Here is a 20011-nt window from a genome sequence, read left to right as displayed (position 1 = left end):
GTGGATGAAAGGATGCGAAGATGTATATTGGATGCAAGAGTTTATAGAGGTTGGGGGAGTGGCCTTTCTGACCACTACTTGGTGGTGGCCAGAATTAGGATGCAAGTAAGATGGAGGAATAGAAGAAGGGAAAGACAAGAGGAAGGAGTAGTTGCAAGGAGAGTGGAAAGGTTACAAGAGGATGAGAAAAGGCAGAGTATAAGAGAGAAGTGGAGGAACGATTGGGCAAATATGAATTGGAGCAGATGGGAGACGTGGAAGGTGTGTGTAAGATATTTACAGAAGAAATATGTGCAGCATGTGATGTGGTGTGTGGAAGGAAGAGAAGACGGAGGGGGGTGCAAGGAACAGCGTGGTGGACTGAAGAGGTGAAACAGGCTGTGGCACAAAAGAAGAAAGCATACAATGAATGGATGAGAAATAGGGGCGTGGAAGAAGTTGAGAGGCAGAAGAGAGAGTTATATGTGGAAAGGAAGAGAGAGGTGAAAAGATTAGTAAGAGAGAGTAAGAAGAGAGTGGATGAGGAATTTGGAAGGAATTTGAGTGTAAAGTGGAGGGACTGTAAGAAAATGTTCTGGAGAGAAGTGAAAAGAGTAAGACAGGGTGGAAGTGAAGTTAGCAGGGGAGTGAAAGATAAACATGGTAGATTACTAGTGGAGAAGGGAGAAAAAGTGAGCAGATGGAGAGAACACTTTAAGGAATTGTTGAACGTAGAGGATGGAAGTAATGCGAGTATAAGTGGCTGGGGAATGGCTGGGAGAAGGAGGGAGGTGAGAAGACAGGTAGAAATCAGTAGGATAGAGGTTGTGGAAGCAATGAAGAAAGTTAAATCGGGGAAAGCCCCAGGAATTGATGGAGTGTGTGGTGAGATGCTGAAGCATGGGGGAGAGATAGTAGTAGAATGGATGTGGAAGATGTGCAGATTGGCCTGGGAGGAAGGTAGAGTCCCGGAGGATTGGAAGTCAGGTATAATTATTCCCTTGTACAAAGGAAAAGGGAAAAAGAAGTGTGTGGTAATCATAGGGGCATTTGTCTTCTTAGTATAATAGGAAAAGTGTATGGTAGGATACTTATAGACAGAGTTAGAGAAAGAACAGAGAAATTAGTTGGAGAAGAACAGGGAGGCTTTAGGAAGGGGAAGAGGTTGTGTAGATCAGATATTCATTCTTAGATCTTTAGTGGAAAAGTTTCTAGAGAAGGGAAAGAAGTTGTATGCGGCTTTCATGGATTTGGAGAAAGCATATGACAGGGTGGATAGACAAGGATTGTGGAAAGTGTTAAGAATATATGGAGTAGATGGGAAGTTGTTGAATGCTGTGAAGAGTATGTATGATGGTGCTAAGGCTGCAGTGCGTGTGGATGGTGAACTAAGTGAATTTTTCTCTTTGAAAGTTGGTTTGAAACAGGGATGTGTCATGTCTCCATGGTTGTTCAATCTGTACATGGATGGGGTAATAAAAGAGGTACAAGGTAGGGTAGTGGATGTTGGAGTGGCCCTGGTGAGAGAGGATAGTGTTTGGAAACTCCCTGTACTGTTGTTTGCAGATGATACTGTGTTGTTGAGTGAAGATGAAGGGGAGCTGCAAGGCTTGGTGGATGAGTTTGAGAGAGTGTGTAAGAAACGGAACCTAAAGGTGAATGTAGGGAAGAGTAAAGTGATGGTCTTTGAGAGAGGTGAAGTCAGTGAATGTATAGCGAGGTTGGATGGTGAGGAATTGGAAAATGTGAGTACGTTTAAGTATTTGGGTAGTGTGATGAGTAAGGATGGAGGTTTGGAGGGTGAAGTGCTTGAAAGGGTACAGCAGGGAAGAAAGGTTGCTGGTTCCTTGAAAGCAGTGATAAGAAACAGGGAAGTGAGCATGGAAGTAAAAAAGTTACTACATGACAGTATTGTGATACCAACTCTAACGTACGGAAGTGAAGCTTGGACGTTGTTGGAAGGACACAAGTCAAGAGTGAGAGCAGTGGAAATGAGCTATTTAAGAGGAGCTTGTGGAGTCACGTGGAGAGACAGGCTGACGAATGAGGATATAAAGGAGCGTTGTGGTGTTGATGTGGATGTGATAGGAAGCGTTGTGAGGAACACACTGAGGTGGTTTGGCCATGTGGAGAGGATGGAGGGTGAAAGACTGACGAAGAGAGTGTATGTGAGTGAGGTGGAGGGTGGAAGAGGGAGGGGGAGACCGAGGATGAGATGGAGGGATGGGGTGGAGAGGTATATGAGAGAGGGGGGTGTGAGTTGGGAGCAGGGTAGTGAAATGGCGGGGGACAGGGCGACTTGGAGGCGATTTGTTTGTGGCCACCCCAAACGGGATTGAGGCGTCTGGCAATAGATAGATAGATAGATAGAGAACTCTCTTTGTAATCACAGCTTCTTTTGTTCGTGTAAAAAAGGGGTCAAATATATTCGTGTTTGGGTCATAGCACTTACTTCAGCCTAGTCCACCTTTTAATCATTTGTATATTCTTTACAAACACCTTCACTCCTTACATATCTAACTCATCAAAGCTGCCTAGGTATTTTAGTACAGTTTTTTTCTTAACTCCTGTTTCTGAATCTTGTGACCACTCTACTGCAAATGTACAGGCATCAGAACACCAACCATTCAAACTACACCGTCGGTTCCTCGTAAACCCTTAACCTCCAAATAAAATCGTCTGGAAATAGCAAGAAATGGTTAACCCCTTTACACGGTGACATATTTTGTTGTATATTCTTACTACATCCAGACGATTTTATTCAGCACAAGAGGCTTTTCCTACAGATAATGATGAAAGGTACATTTAACCCCTCCAATTCAAGAAGTCGTCCTCCATCTGAATAAAATCGTCAAAATATAACAAATTTAGATCCAAAACTCGTCATCTTAGTAAATGAGTAAATCTCTGGCTGGCAAATTCCATCTGTCATCTCTATAGAGCGTTTTACACCTCCATCAGCTTCAGTTTCCTCTTCTTGCTCAACACATCCATAGCTTCCCATTCCGCCAACGCGACAGTGGCTATCATTTGTTGGCTTTATTTCCTCTGGTATTGATGAGGCACATTTATCCAGTCAGGCGTCTCATTTACCTTTCCGAGTTGGCTCTGTTTTTGTTCTGATCGCTCTTACTCGTGTTGGGCCTGCGTTCACTACTTAATGACTTGAGGCTTAAACACTAAATAACCACTGTGAGATGATACGTCACTCCTTCCCAAACTTAGTAACCAAACCCCCATTGACTGTCACATATCTAGTGCTCTTTGTAGTTTGCAATAATTTCAGAGTACTTTCTCACGCTTTCATTACGTCCTGCGAATGTAATTACACTCCTTATATTATTCCCTACACCTCCTCTACCCTCCGAAGCTCATCTCTAATTACCATCAGTGGTAACTGTTTCCATAAGTTCTTTCTGTACAACGTGGATTTTGCCTCAGCCAAGTTACTGTCAGATTATATTATTCAGCTCAGGAGACCCCCTTCCATCTGACTGTGATAGCTGTTGTGGCTTTAAAATATGCATTTCTCTCTCTCTCTCTCTCTCTCTCTCTCTCTCTCTCTCTCTCTCTCTCTCTCTCTCCCCCCATCTTTCTATCTGTCTATCAGTCCATCTATCTATTTATCCATCTATCTATAAACCTATCTGTTTATCTGCTTCATCTGTTATAGTTCCGGGTATCGAAATATTTAATCTTTCGTAGCAACTGTTAAATTCTTTCACTAAAAAAATGCTAAATCCTTTCATGAGAAGTGTTGGGTAACCGTGTGCTGTGTTGTGTTGTGGTGGTGTCAGGTCAGGGCAGCGGGTCAGACTGCGGCCCCGGGAGTCCCTGCACATCGCCCCCGTGGACCCCTCAGACGCAGGCATCTACCAGTGTGCCGCCACCTATGCACAGGACTACGCACATGCACACGCATACGTCACGCTGGGAGGTCAGTGAAGCACATTTATTATAAGCTGTTGTGAAATACCGGGAGAGACAGCCATTAATGCCGTCATGCCTCGTTAACTGGCTGCTTCAGTAACTGGTGATTTTATATTATGTATATCCACTCACTTGATATAGTGGTGCCTACTTCTTCCTTAGCCTTTATCATTCTTTTTCCGTGCCTGCCCTCGTCTCTTCCTATTTCTCCCATCTTTCCTGTCACTACTTATTGCTTTTCTTTCCGTTACAGGTGGCTTTACATTGAGTGACAAGCCAAATGGTTTCTTGTAAGCCAAGAAACCATTTACAACGCTGGGTGGTAATCATATAACCAAACCATACGTGCTCCCTACGTGTCAAGTGGGTTGGTGGAGGGTTAGTGCCCCTCCATGTAAAACAGATAACTCAGAGTCAAATGGCCACCCCTTACGGGATTATGGCGTCTGGCAATAGATAGATAAATAGATAGATATAAACCTTGTACTATAAAACATTCATTGGTCCTCAATGGAACTCATTGGGTTGGCAAGTGGACTAGGAGGAAGGAAGATAGAGAAGTACGGTAATGAAAAGTGTTTGATATAAAGGCTATATAATAGATGTTTATATTTCACTGTAAAATACTTTTTCCATTTTGGCGTTACAGACGGTAATCTCAACGAAAAAGTACATTCGCTACTGATATTCAGCGAGATCTCCGGAGTGCCAGTATGCAGTACTGATAACACTAATATCCTGTTTTGCTAGTTCACACTGACACTCAGTGAACCATGGTAGTACGTTTGTAAGTCTGTCCAGTTAGAATATTTACTCGGGATTACCCACAGAGAATGCCACAATGTTCTGATAATATCGCACTGTGTAGGCTGGTATACTGCTCAAGCACCTTATTCCGTCCTATGACCTCACGCTTAATGCACAGGCAGATAGTCTCCGCTTCCCTGCAGGCTGTGACTAATTGGAACCTGAGGCAGTTAGAGGTGCCTGCTGAGACCAAAGCGTACGCGGCACCATTAACTAATTGGTCAGTGAGGCAGTTACTGTTGCCCACTGACACTAAATCATTTCTTACACTTTCTATTCATAACAACCTTCGGATCCGCCACGTTTGCCCATCAGCTGGAAATTCATAAAGTCGGTATTATTAAGAGGGATGACTTCGGTGTAAGGACAGATGAAAGATTAATTTTTACTAGGTGTCTAGATTCTGTTCACTTTAACCTGACGTAACATTGCCATCTTTCCATCATGAACGCTGAGCAGTAACGAGAGATTAACACTAGAAAGGCTGGATGAAGATGCAAATTAATTCTTTCACTAACTGAGGTCCACCTTAAGCAACGTCGCCGCTATAGTTCACTACGGCGATGTATTTTTCGTTAAACTCTTGTTACCTCCAGACGATTAAATTCAGCATAGGAGAGACTTTGCAGATATAGGCATCATTAACCCCCTCACCACATGAGATCTTCTCAAAGCTGACTAAACTCGTCTGGCGATAGCAAGGAAAAAAAATACAAAATACATCATCTGGATGAAAAGGTCAGTACAGTATTTTACTGATGTCAGAGCAACTTCAAAATTATAACCATTCTTGTAACAATGTCTTTATAGGTGACTAGGTGATAATGAATTCACTAATAAAACTAGGTGATAATGAATACACAAATAAATGTACGTCGTTCAGCTATCATACTGTATACTGACGTGATACAAAGAAGTGTAATTTAGTCCTATCCTGATGCATATTGAAAATATAGGTTCCCCCTGCCTCCCAGATGTGACCATTATACGTATTTATTTTCCCAGCATTATTCTTTCTGCCTCCAAGAGATCCTATTCAGCTTGAGAGAGAGAGAGAGAGAGAGAGAGAGAGAGAGAATTACGAGTTAGAAATAGCCTCATTTCTCCTTCTCACGACGAGAGGACTCCCTTAATCTGAATAAAATCGTTAAGCGAAAACAAGAATGCAAAATAATGACGCCTCCAGACTAGATACGTTAACTCCTGCAACCCGAAGATATCAAATGTATTCAGTTTTTGCCGATAACTGGAAATTTCCTTTGGCGTAGGAGGGCCCACTATCAAACCCTTCCAGCTCTAAAAATCCCTCTGAGCTTGAGTAAAATCGTCTTAGGTTAGCATGAACGAAAAGAGACATGCGTTGTATTACTGAAGGTGTCAACAGAGCCATTACATAGAGTATAATTCATTTTGTTTGTTTTGCCTTGTTTTATAGGTAACAGTAAATTATTAACAGTGGCGGGCACCAGTAAAGGAATATATGGGTCGCAGATATACAGAACTAAACTATGTCGATGCCATAAAGCAGAGATGCAGGGAATATGATAAAGCACCGAATATGGGACGTAATGACGGTCATAAACTAGCCCGGGACAATTAACCATATGCAACATTTTACACTTATCTGGGTACAGGTGTGATGTATGGGTATGACCTGAGAGTCCAAAAAAAAACTGAGAATAGTGGAAACGTGTATGTTGATGATTATATATGAGCTGCGTAAGGTAGATAAAATAGGAAATAGGTAAGGTTTATCACTTCAGTCCGATGACCTTTTTTATAATTATCTTCTCGCCGGAGTGAAAAGGTTAATGTGCGAGGATGCGCGGAATATCAAAGAAATTGCTGGATGTTTTGTAAGTGCTTTTATTTGATGACGCATATGCATCAGGGCCAATTTTGATTTTCACAGTATTTGCAATGTGTTTGCGAATAAAATTGCAAGTTGAGTACTCCCTCTCCTTGGTTATCGTTGCAGTATATTTAAGTTACCATTCAACGGTCACATGCACTCCATCACCGTAGGGGAAAATGCAACGAAAAACACGACACCGTAGCTGTGGAGTGATCGGGACCGATGCCTGTGATGGCCAAGCTATTCACCTGCCCCGCGTTGAGCCATCTGCCAGGCTGGATTACACAGACATGAAGTGCGACCCTTCCCACCCCTGAGACTGGCATGGCTACACTGACCCAAAAATGTTGCATCCAATAACAGCCGAGAGTAATGCCATCCTCAATATCATGGTCTCAAACTGTAGCATGAATGGCATCACATTTCATCATAACAAAGTTTGTGTGTCGACTAAAATGCCTTAATAAACGTGCGATTTGCCTAATTTGAAATCAGATAGGTGGTGCGCTTTAGCTGTCTGGTCAGCAGTAAATGGTATGTTAAATATGCACTTTTACGGGAGAGTCCAAGTGTCGTATTGAAACATGACTGTAATTAGCTAGACCGACCACTAATCCAACCCACACACGTACTTCACCCTGCTCCATTCCCCGTCCACCCAGCTACGCACGCCACCCCACCCACCCAACCAACCTACACACCCTTCCTCCCTCGCTTCCCCCTGCCCACCCACCAATCCACACACCGTCCATGCCCAGCCACCTACCCACCCACCCCACTCACCCCACCCACTCACCCCAGGCCTTATACCTCATCCAGCGACCTAAACACCCACCCACCAACCTCCGCCAACAGGATGTCTTGCTGTTTGACTCTCTCTCTCTCTCTCTCTCTCTCTCTCTCTCTCTCTCTCTCTCTCTCTCTCTCTCTCTCTCTCTCTCTCCAGTTCTGTATAGATAGTTCGCATGAAGTGTTTGCGTGCTATTTCCATGGACAGCTTGGGTTTCTGTGATGATGTTAACACAAAGCTGTACAACGAAACTGAATAAGAGGTCATGGATTATTTAAATATGGGTAAAAAGTGAATGGGAAGCAACACATGCTTTAGGCAAAAGAAGAAGTCGCCACCGAAAAGAGGGCTAACAAGAGGAACTTCAGTGTTTCTCGTTTCAGCGTATTCAGAGACTGTTGTTAGATGTCTGTTTTATGTTATGTGCTATTACGATTGTGTACTATGTGTTGTTAGTGAACAGTATGTGGATATGTCTGAGATATATATTATGAAAATGTCATAGTTGTGGCAGTATTATTAGTGGTTTCTCCCCTTATTGTGGCATCTGATATTAACTGGTAACTTCGCCTGATCCGACATTTTGAGTTACCATTACTTAAATAATACTACCTGTGCTGTGTATGACAGGTAACAAATAATATTAATCCCTTGCATCTGATGACGTTTGCGTTGTTATATTCGTAATACCTCCAAACGTTTTCATTAAACTTAGGAAATATTTCATACTTAAGAAGATAATGAAGATTGTTTATAACCCCTCCATGTCAACAAATCTCTCCCTGGCTGGGGTAAAGAAATAAAAATACGTTATCCTTGCATAAAAGTTATTTCCGTCAATTCTGGGTCTGTAACAGCTGACAACTCGCATTAATCCGTTTACCACGATATCTTTCATTTTATTCCAGTTACAGACAGGCCTTTGTAATCAACGCAGGGGAGACCTCTTGTAATGAAGGAGGTACGGAGATTGTGTCTGACCTTTTAGCAACGAAATGTTTTATAAAATCGTGTGGGGACAGCAGTATTAAGTAGAGATCCTCGTAATGAAGAAGTTAATACTGTCTGCACAGCCTACGGCAGCTGAAATTAATTACTAATACCGACTTGTGTGTGTGTGTGTGTGTGTGTGTGTGTGTGTGTGTGTGTGTGTGTGTGTGTGTGTGTGTGTGTGTGTGTGTGTGTGTGTGTGTGTGCCATCTGCCAACTGACATTAATGCTGCCTACATGTTTGTGGTAGCTGACTAACTTGTTCAGAATGATCTATTACTGTATTTTGCTTCTCCTTCCACCAGACGATTTTATAACACAAAGTATCTCTCGAATTCAGGGGGATACGAATGGTTTCCCTTAACCTTTCACCTCTCTTGGGCTGAGTAAAATCACCTTGTGGTGGTAAAAATTATACAAAACAAAAAGAAAGAGTCGTAATAGTAGAATGTAGTCCTTTATATTTCACTGAGGGACTGACCACTAAACTACAGAGGGTTACAGCGGGAAAACCTTCTTACGATGGTTTAGGTCGAGTTGGAAAGAAGAGGTGGAGTGCATGTTGGATAGCTGATATTGTATGTTTGTTTGCGTGTGATTGGAGCCAAAAGCTTCTTCCCCCAGAATACGACCCGCCGAATGGATTTACATTCAGGTCCGTACTTTATTTCTTGGTAAAAATAAGCCGGGTCAGTAGTGAAGGGATTAAATACTAATACTGTTTGTCATGTCTGTACAGCATCTGGCAAATGACACTATATACCGCCAGAAGTGTGTCTGTGACAGCTAACAATATCTTTAATAAGGTCTGTGCTGTGTCTGTGGCAGTTTACATTACATACTAATATCGCCTGTGGTGTCTGTCAGGCATCTCACAACTGACACTAATACCGCCCATGCCGTGTCTGTAGCAGCTGACACCACTTAATTAACTGTGCCTGCCCTCCCTCCCTCCCTGTGCCTGGCAGCTGCGGCGCCCCAGCTGGTGTACCGCTTCATCGAGCAGACGCTGCAGCCAGGACCCGCCGTCTCCCTCAAGTGCATCGCTACCGGCACCCCCACGCCACACATCACATGGACGCTGGACGGCTTCCCCATACCATCATCAGGCAGGTCAGTTCACAGGTCCTAATCACTAAACTCTCACATTAATTAATTACTTCCACCACTGTCATCTACTGGACTCATCTTTTTCAGCCACTTTCAACACTATTAGTCCATGATCTTACATTCCCCCTACTTATTTCCAGCACTGTCAACCACGGGACTCATATATCTTCCAGACTTTTCTAGTATTAGTAACCCCTGGAGTTATTTTTCTACCAGCCCATTCCACCACTGTCACCAAACTCTCACAGTAATCAGTCATATCCAGTACCACCATCGAACTAGTATTTCTTCCAGATCGTTCCGGCGCCTATCGTCAACTAGACTACAATTTTTTCATTCATTTACGTTTCATTCAGCCATTATCACCATCACCACCACCACCACCATCATCATCATCATCATCATCATCATCATCATCATCATCATCATCATCATCATCATCATCATCATCGTCATCATCATCATCATCATCCAGACCTCTTTTCATACCGAAGATTGGGGTGGGGCGTGATCTAAAGAGCAAGAAAAATAAATGACAGAAGGAGCAACTAACCAAAAGTCTGCACATTTATGTAGGCCACACTCCCATTCACTCATCATTCAAGCCCTCGAGATCCTACTCCTCTGTCAGGATCAACCACTGATCCCACATTAATCCATCGCTCCCTGCACCCCCAAACCCCACATCACACGGACACTAGACGACTTCTCTGTCTCATTATTAGGCAGTTCAGTTCATGGTTTCTGCAGTCACTATCATCTCTCTCATCCACTTAACTTCCACTAATAATCACTCTAAGCATTGACACTTTTACATCTTCCTTCCGATCACTTTCAACACTGTCACCCGATGGATTCACTTTCTTCCAGTTGCTTTCAGCATTGTCAGCCACTAGACTTACAATCCTCAGTCGCCACCGGCACACTCGCACCCAACATCACATCGACGCAAGACGGCATTTCTACCCCATAGTTATGAAGGTCATCTCACGGTTCTTACAGTCACTTCCACCGCTGTCACCCACTTGGCTTAATTTTCATCCAGGCACCTCCAACACTAACACCAAACTCTTATATTCATCAGTCATTTCCAGTAACATCAGGCACCAAAATGTCCCCTATTAATCACATCCAACACAGTCACACGCTATATGTATATTTCTTCGTCACCTCTAGCACTAGCATATACAGAACGCTCATATTAATTAGCTTTCTTGGCACCCCTACACGCATCATCACATGGACACTCGATAGCTTCCCAAACCCATCGTCAGGCAGTTCCTGTATTTACTTCCACCACTGTTTCCGCGGTATTACCGTTTCCATATGTGAGTATTATTTTCCACTGGACTCTCCGATCTCCCAGTCATTTCCAGTATCATCTTTTCTTTCTTTTTTGTTATGCAGAGAAGAAGGAACCAAAGACTAAAAGCCCGCAATGTTCTTTCTTCCAATAAAAAATAAACAGATGAGACCAAATTTAAGATCACTAAAACACTGATTATATACTTCTAGCATTATCAGCCACTGAATTGCAAGCAGACATATTTCTTTTTACCTTATTCGAATTCCTAGACCATTTCCCGCATTCCAGTTTGTTTCTAATCTTCCTCTATCACGTCAGCTCTGCTCTTTCACATCTTTTTTATTGCGTTTCCAGCGCCGCCGTAGATTAGAGTGTTCCCTGCTCTTACAGATCGATCTCTCGCATAGCTCGTATTGCCAGACCATTTCCTACATTCCACTTTGTCTCTATTCTTGCTCTGTCAGGTCAGTCCCCTACGCTTTCACATTTCCTTTAGTCAGTTACAGCACTCCCTCTAATCAAATCACTCCCCACTTCTGCAGATTCTTCATATTCTATGTCGTAATTCCTTCATGTATTTTACTCCATAAGATCAGGCCCCGTTTCCCAGTATTCCCATAAGCTAGTCTTGTTATACCACTCTGTCAAGTCACTTCCTGTCTTCCAGTGATAAATCTGTGCTCTCCCTTTTCATCATCATCATCATCTTCACCATCATCATCACCATACCTTCCAATGGTAAATCTCTATTCTTCTTTTCTGCCATCATTATCATTAGGACGTTTCTCTCATCCCATGCCTTTCCTAAGCTGTGTTCCCAGTTAGCCAAGGTCGTGCTTCTCCGTGATGTGTCAGCCGCGTGACCCTGAAAATAATGTTGCAAGAGGTAAGCCTTACGGACGAGTTCTGCTTGAGGCCATTGTGAGTCACTATTCAGCCAGCACAATTGCAACAGTCTCCTCTTTCCTTTGTGGCCTGTCCTGAAATATACACAAGTTGCTCCTGTAAAATATAATATCGGTCACTGCACGTCAAACTGTATGCAAACTGTGTGGATTTTTGTAATGCATATACTTGAGTTCACCTTGACAATACAACCAGGAACAGAAATTCTCCGGCAATCCTTTACAGACATTGTATTCTGCCTTTTTTATTTCTCAATCTTCCCCAGACGACAGAGAGTATTCTTCCACCTTGTAATTTTTTGTTCGTTATGTCTCCAATTGCTATCACAGAAATAGCCCACGTTACGCCTTCCATTGCTTTAGCCATCAGAGAAGTGTGGCTGAAATTTTGCTTGCGGCTGCATTTATTCAGATACTTGTCTTACGCCTGATCTTTCCCAGGTACTGATACGTTGATTCGGGGTTAATAGTTAGGAAGAAAATGAGAATCCTTACTAAACTTAGAGAGGATAAAACAGTATTCCTTAGCTAAATGGAAAGTATGAGAGAGAGAGAGAGAGAGAGAGGTTAAAATTTCTAGGATTGTTAAGGCATTATTGAAGAGGGATTTTAGAATTAATGCATGAGAAGCCAGTCCTAAACTTAATGTAATCGCCTGCTGTTAGTCAGAATAGAATAATTAAAGCTCCTGGCATCATGCAGAGGTTCATTAATATTTTGCTAATAACTCAGCTTTATTACCGCTGAGATCCGTGGCCATGCAGCAGTTACGTAACATGCTGTACATAACTCAGGCTTGGTAGTGTTGCCTCCGAGGTAAAATTGGAGGGGCGGAGAGTGTATAATATTCCGAGTGATTTATAAGGCCTTTGGGACGAGGGGAGACACTGGTAGGCAGGGGGTGGACTGGTGGTGGTGATTGCTGGGTACAGTGTTTAAGGCACGTGATCTCAACAACCCCCCCTGGCCTCTGCACGCAACACCTTAGCACACTCACGGTATTGCTGTAAATATCTGACAGAGAGAGAGAGAGAGAGAGAGATAAGGACTATACACAGCAGCTTACACTCACAGGCAGTTGTGCACATATATTTTCAAAAACTGTCTGGCAGATACTAAGAATATTAAAAGCATATCCTGGATTACTATAAACATGAAAACAATGACGATTCCTCTGACCGATTACATTGTGCATTCACTGTTGGTAACCTGTTAGTCTGAACTACTGTAGGGAAACGCATTTTTTTTTTTCGCTCATTTTTTAATGGAGCTTTCCTTTCTACTTTTTTTTTTAATGTTTTGACCTCCAAGAAAACACTTCCTACACTCCTCATAACTATTCTGGTTGTCTCTTAAGTTAGATATTGACCATCAATTATGTTCACTGATATACAGACACGGCAGATTAGTAATAATTTCCACACGCGATCCCTCATTTACAGAAAGATAACCAGGTATTTTTCACTCGGATAATTCGATGTTCCTATACTCTAGTGAGGTGCTGGTGATGAGACTGTATTGTGCATGAGACCTGGTGGTTGAGCCGCAGTGTAATTGTGTGCTGGTGGTAGTATTCTGATGTAGTAATGGTGATAACATTAGTATATAGGCTTAGTGGAGGTACAGACAGATAACAGCATAATTATTAACTATAGTGCAGCGGAGTGCTGGTGATAGTTCTGCGTAGTGGAGTGGTGATGGTATTAGTAGACAAACACAGAGGGGTGTTTATAGAAACATAACGTTGGTGGTAGAATAGTGGAGTGTTGTTGATAGTACTGATGGAGAAGCATTGTGGATGCGTGACAAACAAAGCAAGACTGGTGGCAGTGAAGTGGGGTGGTGATACTGGTAAAGAAGCACAATGGAGGTGGTGGACGTGTATTGGGGTGATAGTGATGGCATCGATCGAAGAATACAGTGGAGATGTTGGCAGGTACAACACTATGGTTGTAGTGGAGTGAAGAGATTGTAAGGGTATTGGTGAAGAAGCACATTGGAAGCGCTGGCAGATAACACAACTCTGTGGTCGTTCTGCAGGTATGTGATGGGCCAGTACGTGTCTGCTCACGGGGACGTAATCAGCCACGTCAACATCAGTGCCGTACACGTGACGGACGGCGGGACGTACACGTGCAGGGCCGAGAACAGTGCCGGCCAGGTGTCACACTCTGCCCGCCTGAACGTGTATGGGCCACCTCAAGTGCGGTCCATGGGCCAGGTGTCAGCGGTAGCAGGTCAGACTTTCGTGGTCACCTGTCCTGCCTCAGGATACCCCATACATAACATTACATGGACCAAAGGTAAACGTCATTCACAGGCATTTTTGCTTCCAGTAGTTTCGTATTACCCTTTTTGAGTGCAGTCTGTCCCACGTTACCGTTGTACACCACTTCTTTCAACTTTATGTATCACACAGATGATATTTCTTTGTACCATTACCATAACTAAATTTTCTTTAGAGGATTGTTATCATTTCTTTTGGCTCATATAGATACATCGTGAAATTACCAACTGCCAAGTGGAGTAAGGAAGCAAAGGGAGGAATTCATTTATCAAAGTCACTGTTACCCCTTCTGTTTGATGACGGAATTTTCATTTTGTTTTTTCTGTCTTAGTTTTATTCAGCTTTGGAGAAACTTTTCGAACTGATGGTTTAGAAATTGCATTCATAAAACCTGTCATTGCACGAGGTGTCCCCCAGGCTGAATAAAACCGTCTGCACAGAGTAAGAATAAGTCAGTAAAGCACGTCACCAGGTTGAAGGGGTTATTATTTCCGTGTTCCAATTTTCCTTGGTAATATGAATGCCACCAGATGGAATGCGGCTACCGACGAGCCACCGTCAGCGGGTCCACGCCAACGGGACGCTGGTGGTGGAGCAGGTGACACGGGAGGCGGACAAGGGCCAGTACTCCTGCACAGCCTCCACCAAGGACGGACGCTCAGACACACAGACCCTCACCGTCAGCGTCATGGGTAGGTCTGGCTTACATGGGGTCAGCTTTAGGCTTATCGCGATAATTGGAAAGCATCACAAAATAATCCAAATGTCAGAATAGCGTTATGTCAACCTCCTTCATTCATTAGGAAAGCTTAGGAACTCTCTCCATTTATCGGAAAAGCTTAGAACGTCCTCCATTTGTCAAAAAAGCTTAACATTCACCTTTGATCAGAACAGCATCACATACTATTACGAATGTCAAGACAGCATCACAAACTGTAACTGCACCCTATGTCAGGACTGCATTACAGTCTCTCTCGTGTGTGGTAACAGCAACACAAACCATATGCCAGGACAGCATCGCAACATCCTCAGTTTGTCAGAACGGTATAGCAAACTGCTCTGAGTCGGGACAGCATCACAACATCCATATGGCAGGACACCAACCTACATTTATTATCAATGCAGTGAATCCCCCTAAATATGTTAGAGTTGGCTTTTTTCAGTCATTTTAGCCCACTTCAGGATGTCCCTCTCCACTGGATGGGAAATATTATGGCACGCCTGTTATTTTTATGGCATTGGCGTCAAAGATTAGCGCTGTTAGTAAAGCCCTAATATGTACATTTGTGCCTAATTTGTAAAGTTATGAAAATTTTTAGAATGCAATGAGACTAACTTTGGCTGGTTTAGTAGACAGGGAGAAAATTGTACGGAGTTTTGTTACCATTTATTATTATTATTATTATTATTATTATTATTATTATTATTAATTATTATTATTATTATTATTATTATTATTATTATTATTAATTTGCATTATTATTATTATTATTTTTATTAGTATATTCATTATTATTATTATTATTAATTATTATTATTATTATTAGTAGTAGTAGTAGTATTAGTATTAGTATTATTATTATAGCAAGAAATAATGAGTTCAAAATAAATAATGATTACAAGAAATGTATTAAACTTACAGAACTAACCTCTTAAGTCAGTAGCAAGCGAGGATATGCCCATATGTGGTCGTATGTTTAAATGCTATAAGCTGATAATACATTTTGCACGTGACCCAAAATTGAAGTTCTGAGAAGGGGCGGAACAAATCGATGAGTGTTTATGAAATAGTTTCTCTAACAGTGTAAAATTAAAACAGATGAGACACCTGCTGTAATAAAGGCAGTGCTGTAATGGGGCAGGTGAAGATGTTCCTTGTGCAGTGGTATCAGTACAGCAATATATGTTACTGTAGAGGGATAGTGCTGTTGGGGTACGTCTGATAAGTTATAGGTAATATCCATTATTGCAGAGGTACTCATGCTGCACGACACAAGTATGAGGGTGTACTCATTTTGCCCTAACTTAGCCTAAAATTGTCATTTCTCCATCTTGAATGTTGAGTTGTAACAATAAATTAAGGCAAGAATATGATGCGAGTCAAGTAATGCAATGGATAGACTGTAGAACAGTAGATATGCCTTTTCCTGCAGACAAGCTAAGTGAAATAAGTTACTACTGAACGAAAATCCGGGCTAAGTCAGGGTGAACAGAGTATAGAGTACTCGCAAAAGTATGAAATGTTGGGCAAAGTTAAAGTGAAAGAACTATACCTGTAGTAGGCTGTGGACAGGTGTGGAGGTAGTAAGTTGCCTTGCAGTGGCCCCAGTGTTGCAGCCATTCCACTTCGAGGAGAAGCTACAGGCCGGAGACCGTACGGGTGTGACCTGCCTGGTGACCAAGGGAGACCCGCCTATCACCTTCACGTGGGAGAAGGATGGGCGGCCTGTGGGGGAAATGGAGGGCGTGTCAGTGTCCAGCCTGAACCACTTCACGAGCGCTCTCATGATTAGCCGCCTGGCAGCCGCCCACACCGGCCACTACACCTGTACCGCCGCCAATCACTGGGCTCAGGCTGCACACTCCGCCGCCCTCGCTGTCTCTGGTATGATCCACACGCCAGGGGCACCGCAGTCACCAGCTACATCAACACCCCTAAAACAATCGACTCTTCTTTTCTCTGTTTTCTTCCAGGACTGATGAGGTTTCTGTGATGGGTGTGTGTAGCGGAGTGCTTGACAGACACTTACCGCGACTGTTTTTCTTCACCTCCCCTATCCTTGTGCTATTCCCTAGTGCCTTCCTTATCATGTACTTTCCTATTTAATGCTTCAGTAAAATGTTTGTTTCCTTGTGGATCTGTACCTCCTGCACCCATTTTTTATACTGCAGATGTCTTCCTTCTGCTGTTTTTGAAAGTTAATTAGGTGTTGTGCGCGTGTGTATGTGAGTGCATGTGTGTGTTGCAGTGCCTCCACGGGTGGGTCGCGTGATCTTCCCTGAGGGTACCCGGGCGGGGATGCGGGCGCAGGCCTCATGTTTTGTGCAGGAGGGGGACCAGCCGCTCACCCTCACCTGGCAGAAGGACGGACGACCCATTGACCTCCGTCTCAATGTCCGCACCTCGCAGGTGGACTCCTTCACCTCTATGTTGGTGATCGACAGCGCAGAAGCCGATCACTCTGGCAACTACACCTGCGTTGCCACCAACGCTGCCCGCAGCGCCACCTCCACCGCCCGCCTGACCGTCAGCGGTAGGCCACACGGCTGTAGCAAGGCGCCAGGGGCACCTCTTAAGCTTAGACGTATCTCTCAGCTCATCAGACTCACTCACTCTTGACTTATAATCACCACATCTTAGCAGTTGCGAGAGGGACGAGACCCAAGCAGCTAACAGTGTCATACCAAAACTCCTACATTAGTTTTAAAATCGCGCACCTGATGATAAGAGATGCAGCTTGGTCTTATCCCTCTCACAGTCAGCATTGGTACTGTGACTAGCGTTTCATGCATGTGAACACATCATCCTGCACACATATAGAGCGACTTGTGACTGAAATGAAACACCGTAATAAGGGAGTGATTTCAGCTTTATAGTTATTCACTTGTACTTCATGGATCTTGGAGGAACTTGTATGTTTTGGTTTGCCATTTTACCGGTATATAGTAGCACGTTCCATCTTGCTGTCTGTCCAGACGATTTTATCCATATTGAGACTTTTCGAGCTGCAGGGGTTAGTTATAGCCTTCATTAATCCCTTGACTGCCGAGGGAATCTACCATGATGGATGAAATCTTGTGATACCAACATGAATAAACTATAAAATGTTGCATGTTAGTAAAGTGTCTCTTCATTTAAATCATCCATTGTGCCTGCATCTATAGTGAGTTTCTTTTAAGCTGGCAAAGATCACAGACCCTTTCAGTTCAGTTGATAGCCAGTTATAGTCATACTGGAGGATTGATGTGACTGGTAATAAAGGAGATTCATCCATACCTCATTGTGAATTTCATGCAACCATGACTTAATATTCAAGATGTAGTTGTGGTCCAGTTCCGCCAGGTGAAAAAGAATCGACTATAGTAAGGCTGTGATGGCAGAAGGCACTCCCTTGTTTGGTGACACGACTGCATAATGACGATGACGTGGCGCCAGCAGCACCCTTCTCTGGTACTGTCCCTGTTTACAGTCACACAAAACCTACTGCGTCATCTCTCGTGTACAATCAAGGACAAAAGTTCGCCTACTATACTTCATACCTAGGGCATATTCGTCGCTCTTCTTCCTGAAACGTAATATCAAAGTGAATCATCTGTGTGTGGAGAACCATACCAAGATTTTCTCTGTTTACGAATATTTACCAGAAGAGGGAAGTAAAAAGCTGAAGAAATTAAAAGGGTGAACTTTTGTCCCTGATTATACACTTATTCACTGAAACTTGTCCATGAAGTAATTTCACGTTATCTGTCTACACACATTATGCCACTGCTCTCCAACTTCATGTCAAGGACCAGCTTACACCGTCCCGGTCATTTATGTGCAGACACAGACTTTATCTTTTACTGAAAAGTATTTATATTTATGTTGTTTCTCTTCACTGACCCTCCACACACACACACACACACACACACACACACACACACACACACACACACACACACACACTACCATACACCTGTTAACAATACCTGTGATCTTGTTACCCGGGCAGATGGATTAGCATATATATATATATATATATATATATATATACACACACATACACACACGAGTATATATCAATAGTCCACCTGCACTACACTAATGTTATCCTCCACCCACAAACAACTCTGTCACATCAAGCACTGTATTCTCTTTGGCTTAAAAGGCTCCCAAGCAACTAATTCTTAGCGATTTATTTTGCCTATTACACCTCAATATTAGATCTATACTTTTGTCTTACCTGCCTCGTGACACGGCAAGTATATGAGTGCGATTCCATGTTTACTTTTTACCTGCTGTCTTTCTATTCTTGTTCTTGGAGAAGGATTTGCAGTAAATAATCGCCACGCCCAAACTGGCCAACCTGCAATGCCCATTTCCATAGAGCATCTCCCACTACCCATCATCATCTTCACCAGTCCCTCCCACCCCTCTCCACCCATCCCACTCTTTTAATACCACCACAGCACGGAGCCTCTGAAAGAAATCAATTGAAAACAAAAATATCACCCCTTAACCGACCAACCTACAATGTCCAAATACACTGAGCGTCCTGTCGCCGCCCACCCTCCCCAACCCGTCACATATCACCATCCTATCCCACCCTTCTCCACCCACCCTTCTCCAACCACCATCCTATCTTATCCTTCTCCACCCATCCCACCCATTTTCTACCCCACTGACAAAAACACTTGTCGCTACTACTTGGCCGCATACAACCCCCATTATCACTGAGTGTACTCGTCCTGCCCCGCCTCACCATCCTTCACCATTTTACCCCGCCCCACCTTTTCTGCCCATCCAAATCATTTTTTTCCTCACTTCCGTTTGATTTACAACTTACCGTTCCACCTACAACGTCAGTCTCCAAAGCATATACTTCCCTCAGCATTCACGCTACCCAATATACTGTAATCCTATCCCATCTCACCCTCTAAACTCCACCCATCTCACGTATTTCTGCCCCGTTGTGGTAACGAGGTAAATTTAGGGACCAGAATCCATGAGGTATTCATCTGTGTAACTTGGGTCTTTGAGCCAGTGACACGTTAAGCACTCTCTATCTTAGGATACAAGGCCACTGCCTCATCCAAGTTATCGCAGTCACTGCAGCCCAGGCGTTACCCTACGTCCCCAGTCTCCCAGCCCACAGTGGATGGGTGGATACCTGAGTCAAACGGTGCCATCTGCTTGCACCAGTACTTGAACCCTGGCGCTGACGGGCCGGCAACTTTGTAGCTGGGAGTCATTCACATTAGCGACCTACAGCGCCAATATGACCTGTTACCCACAACCATTTTAGCCCATCCCAAGCTATCCCATCCACCTCTTTCCACCCACCCCCACTCA

The 20011-nt window shown here is 43.4% G+C and overlaps 1 protein-coding gene across 1 annotated transcript in view; it reads left to right on the top strand.

Annotated features, from left to right (window-relative positions):
* Positions 1-20011, top strand: part of LOC145407249 (cell adhesion molecule Dscam1-like) — a 175974-nt gene that overhangs the window by 114579 nt on the left and 41384 nt on the right. The window contains exons 9-13 of the mRNA XM_080278282.1: positions 3777-3916; positions 9320-9464; positions 13713-13975; positions 14490-14651; positions 16929-17213. Of these exons, the coding sequence (XP_080134408.1) occupies positions 3777-3916; positions 9320-9464; positions 13713-13975; positions 14490-14651; positions 16929-17213 (995 nt within the window). The remainder of the gene's footprint in view (positions 1-3776; positions 3917-9319; positions 9465-13712; positions 13976-14489; positions 14652-16928; positions 17214-20011) is intronic.

Source organism: Coenobita brevimanus, chromosome 72 (assembly GCF_032717465.1).
Source record: "Coenobita brevimanus isolate Jiangsu-jjx chromosome 72, ASM3271746v2, whole genome shotgun sequence".
Taxonomy (NCBI): Eukaryota; Metazoa; Arthropoda; class Malacostraca; order Decapoda; family Coenobitidae; genus Coenobita; species Coenobita brevimanus.
The sequence above is the reverse complement of the archived record's forward strand: the minus strand, read 5'-3'. Positions and strand labels throughout refer to the sequence as shown.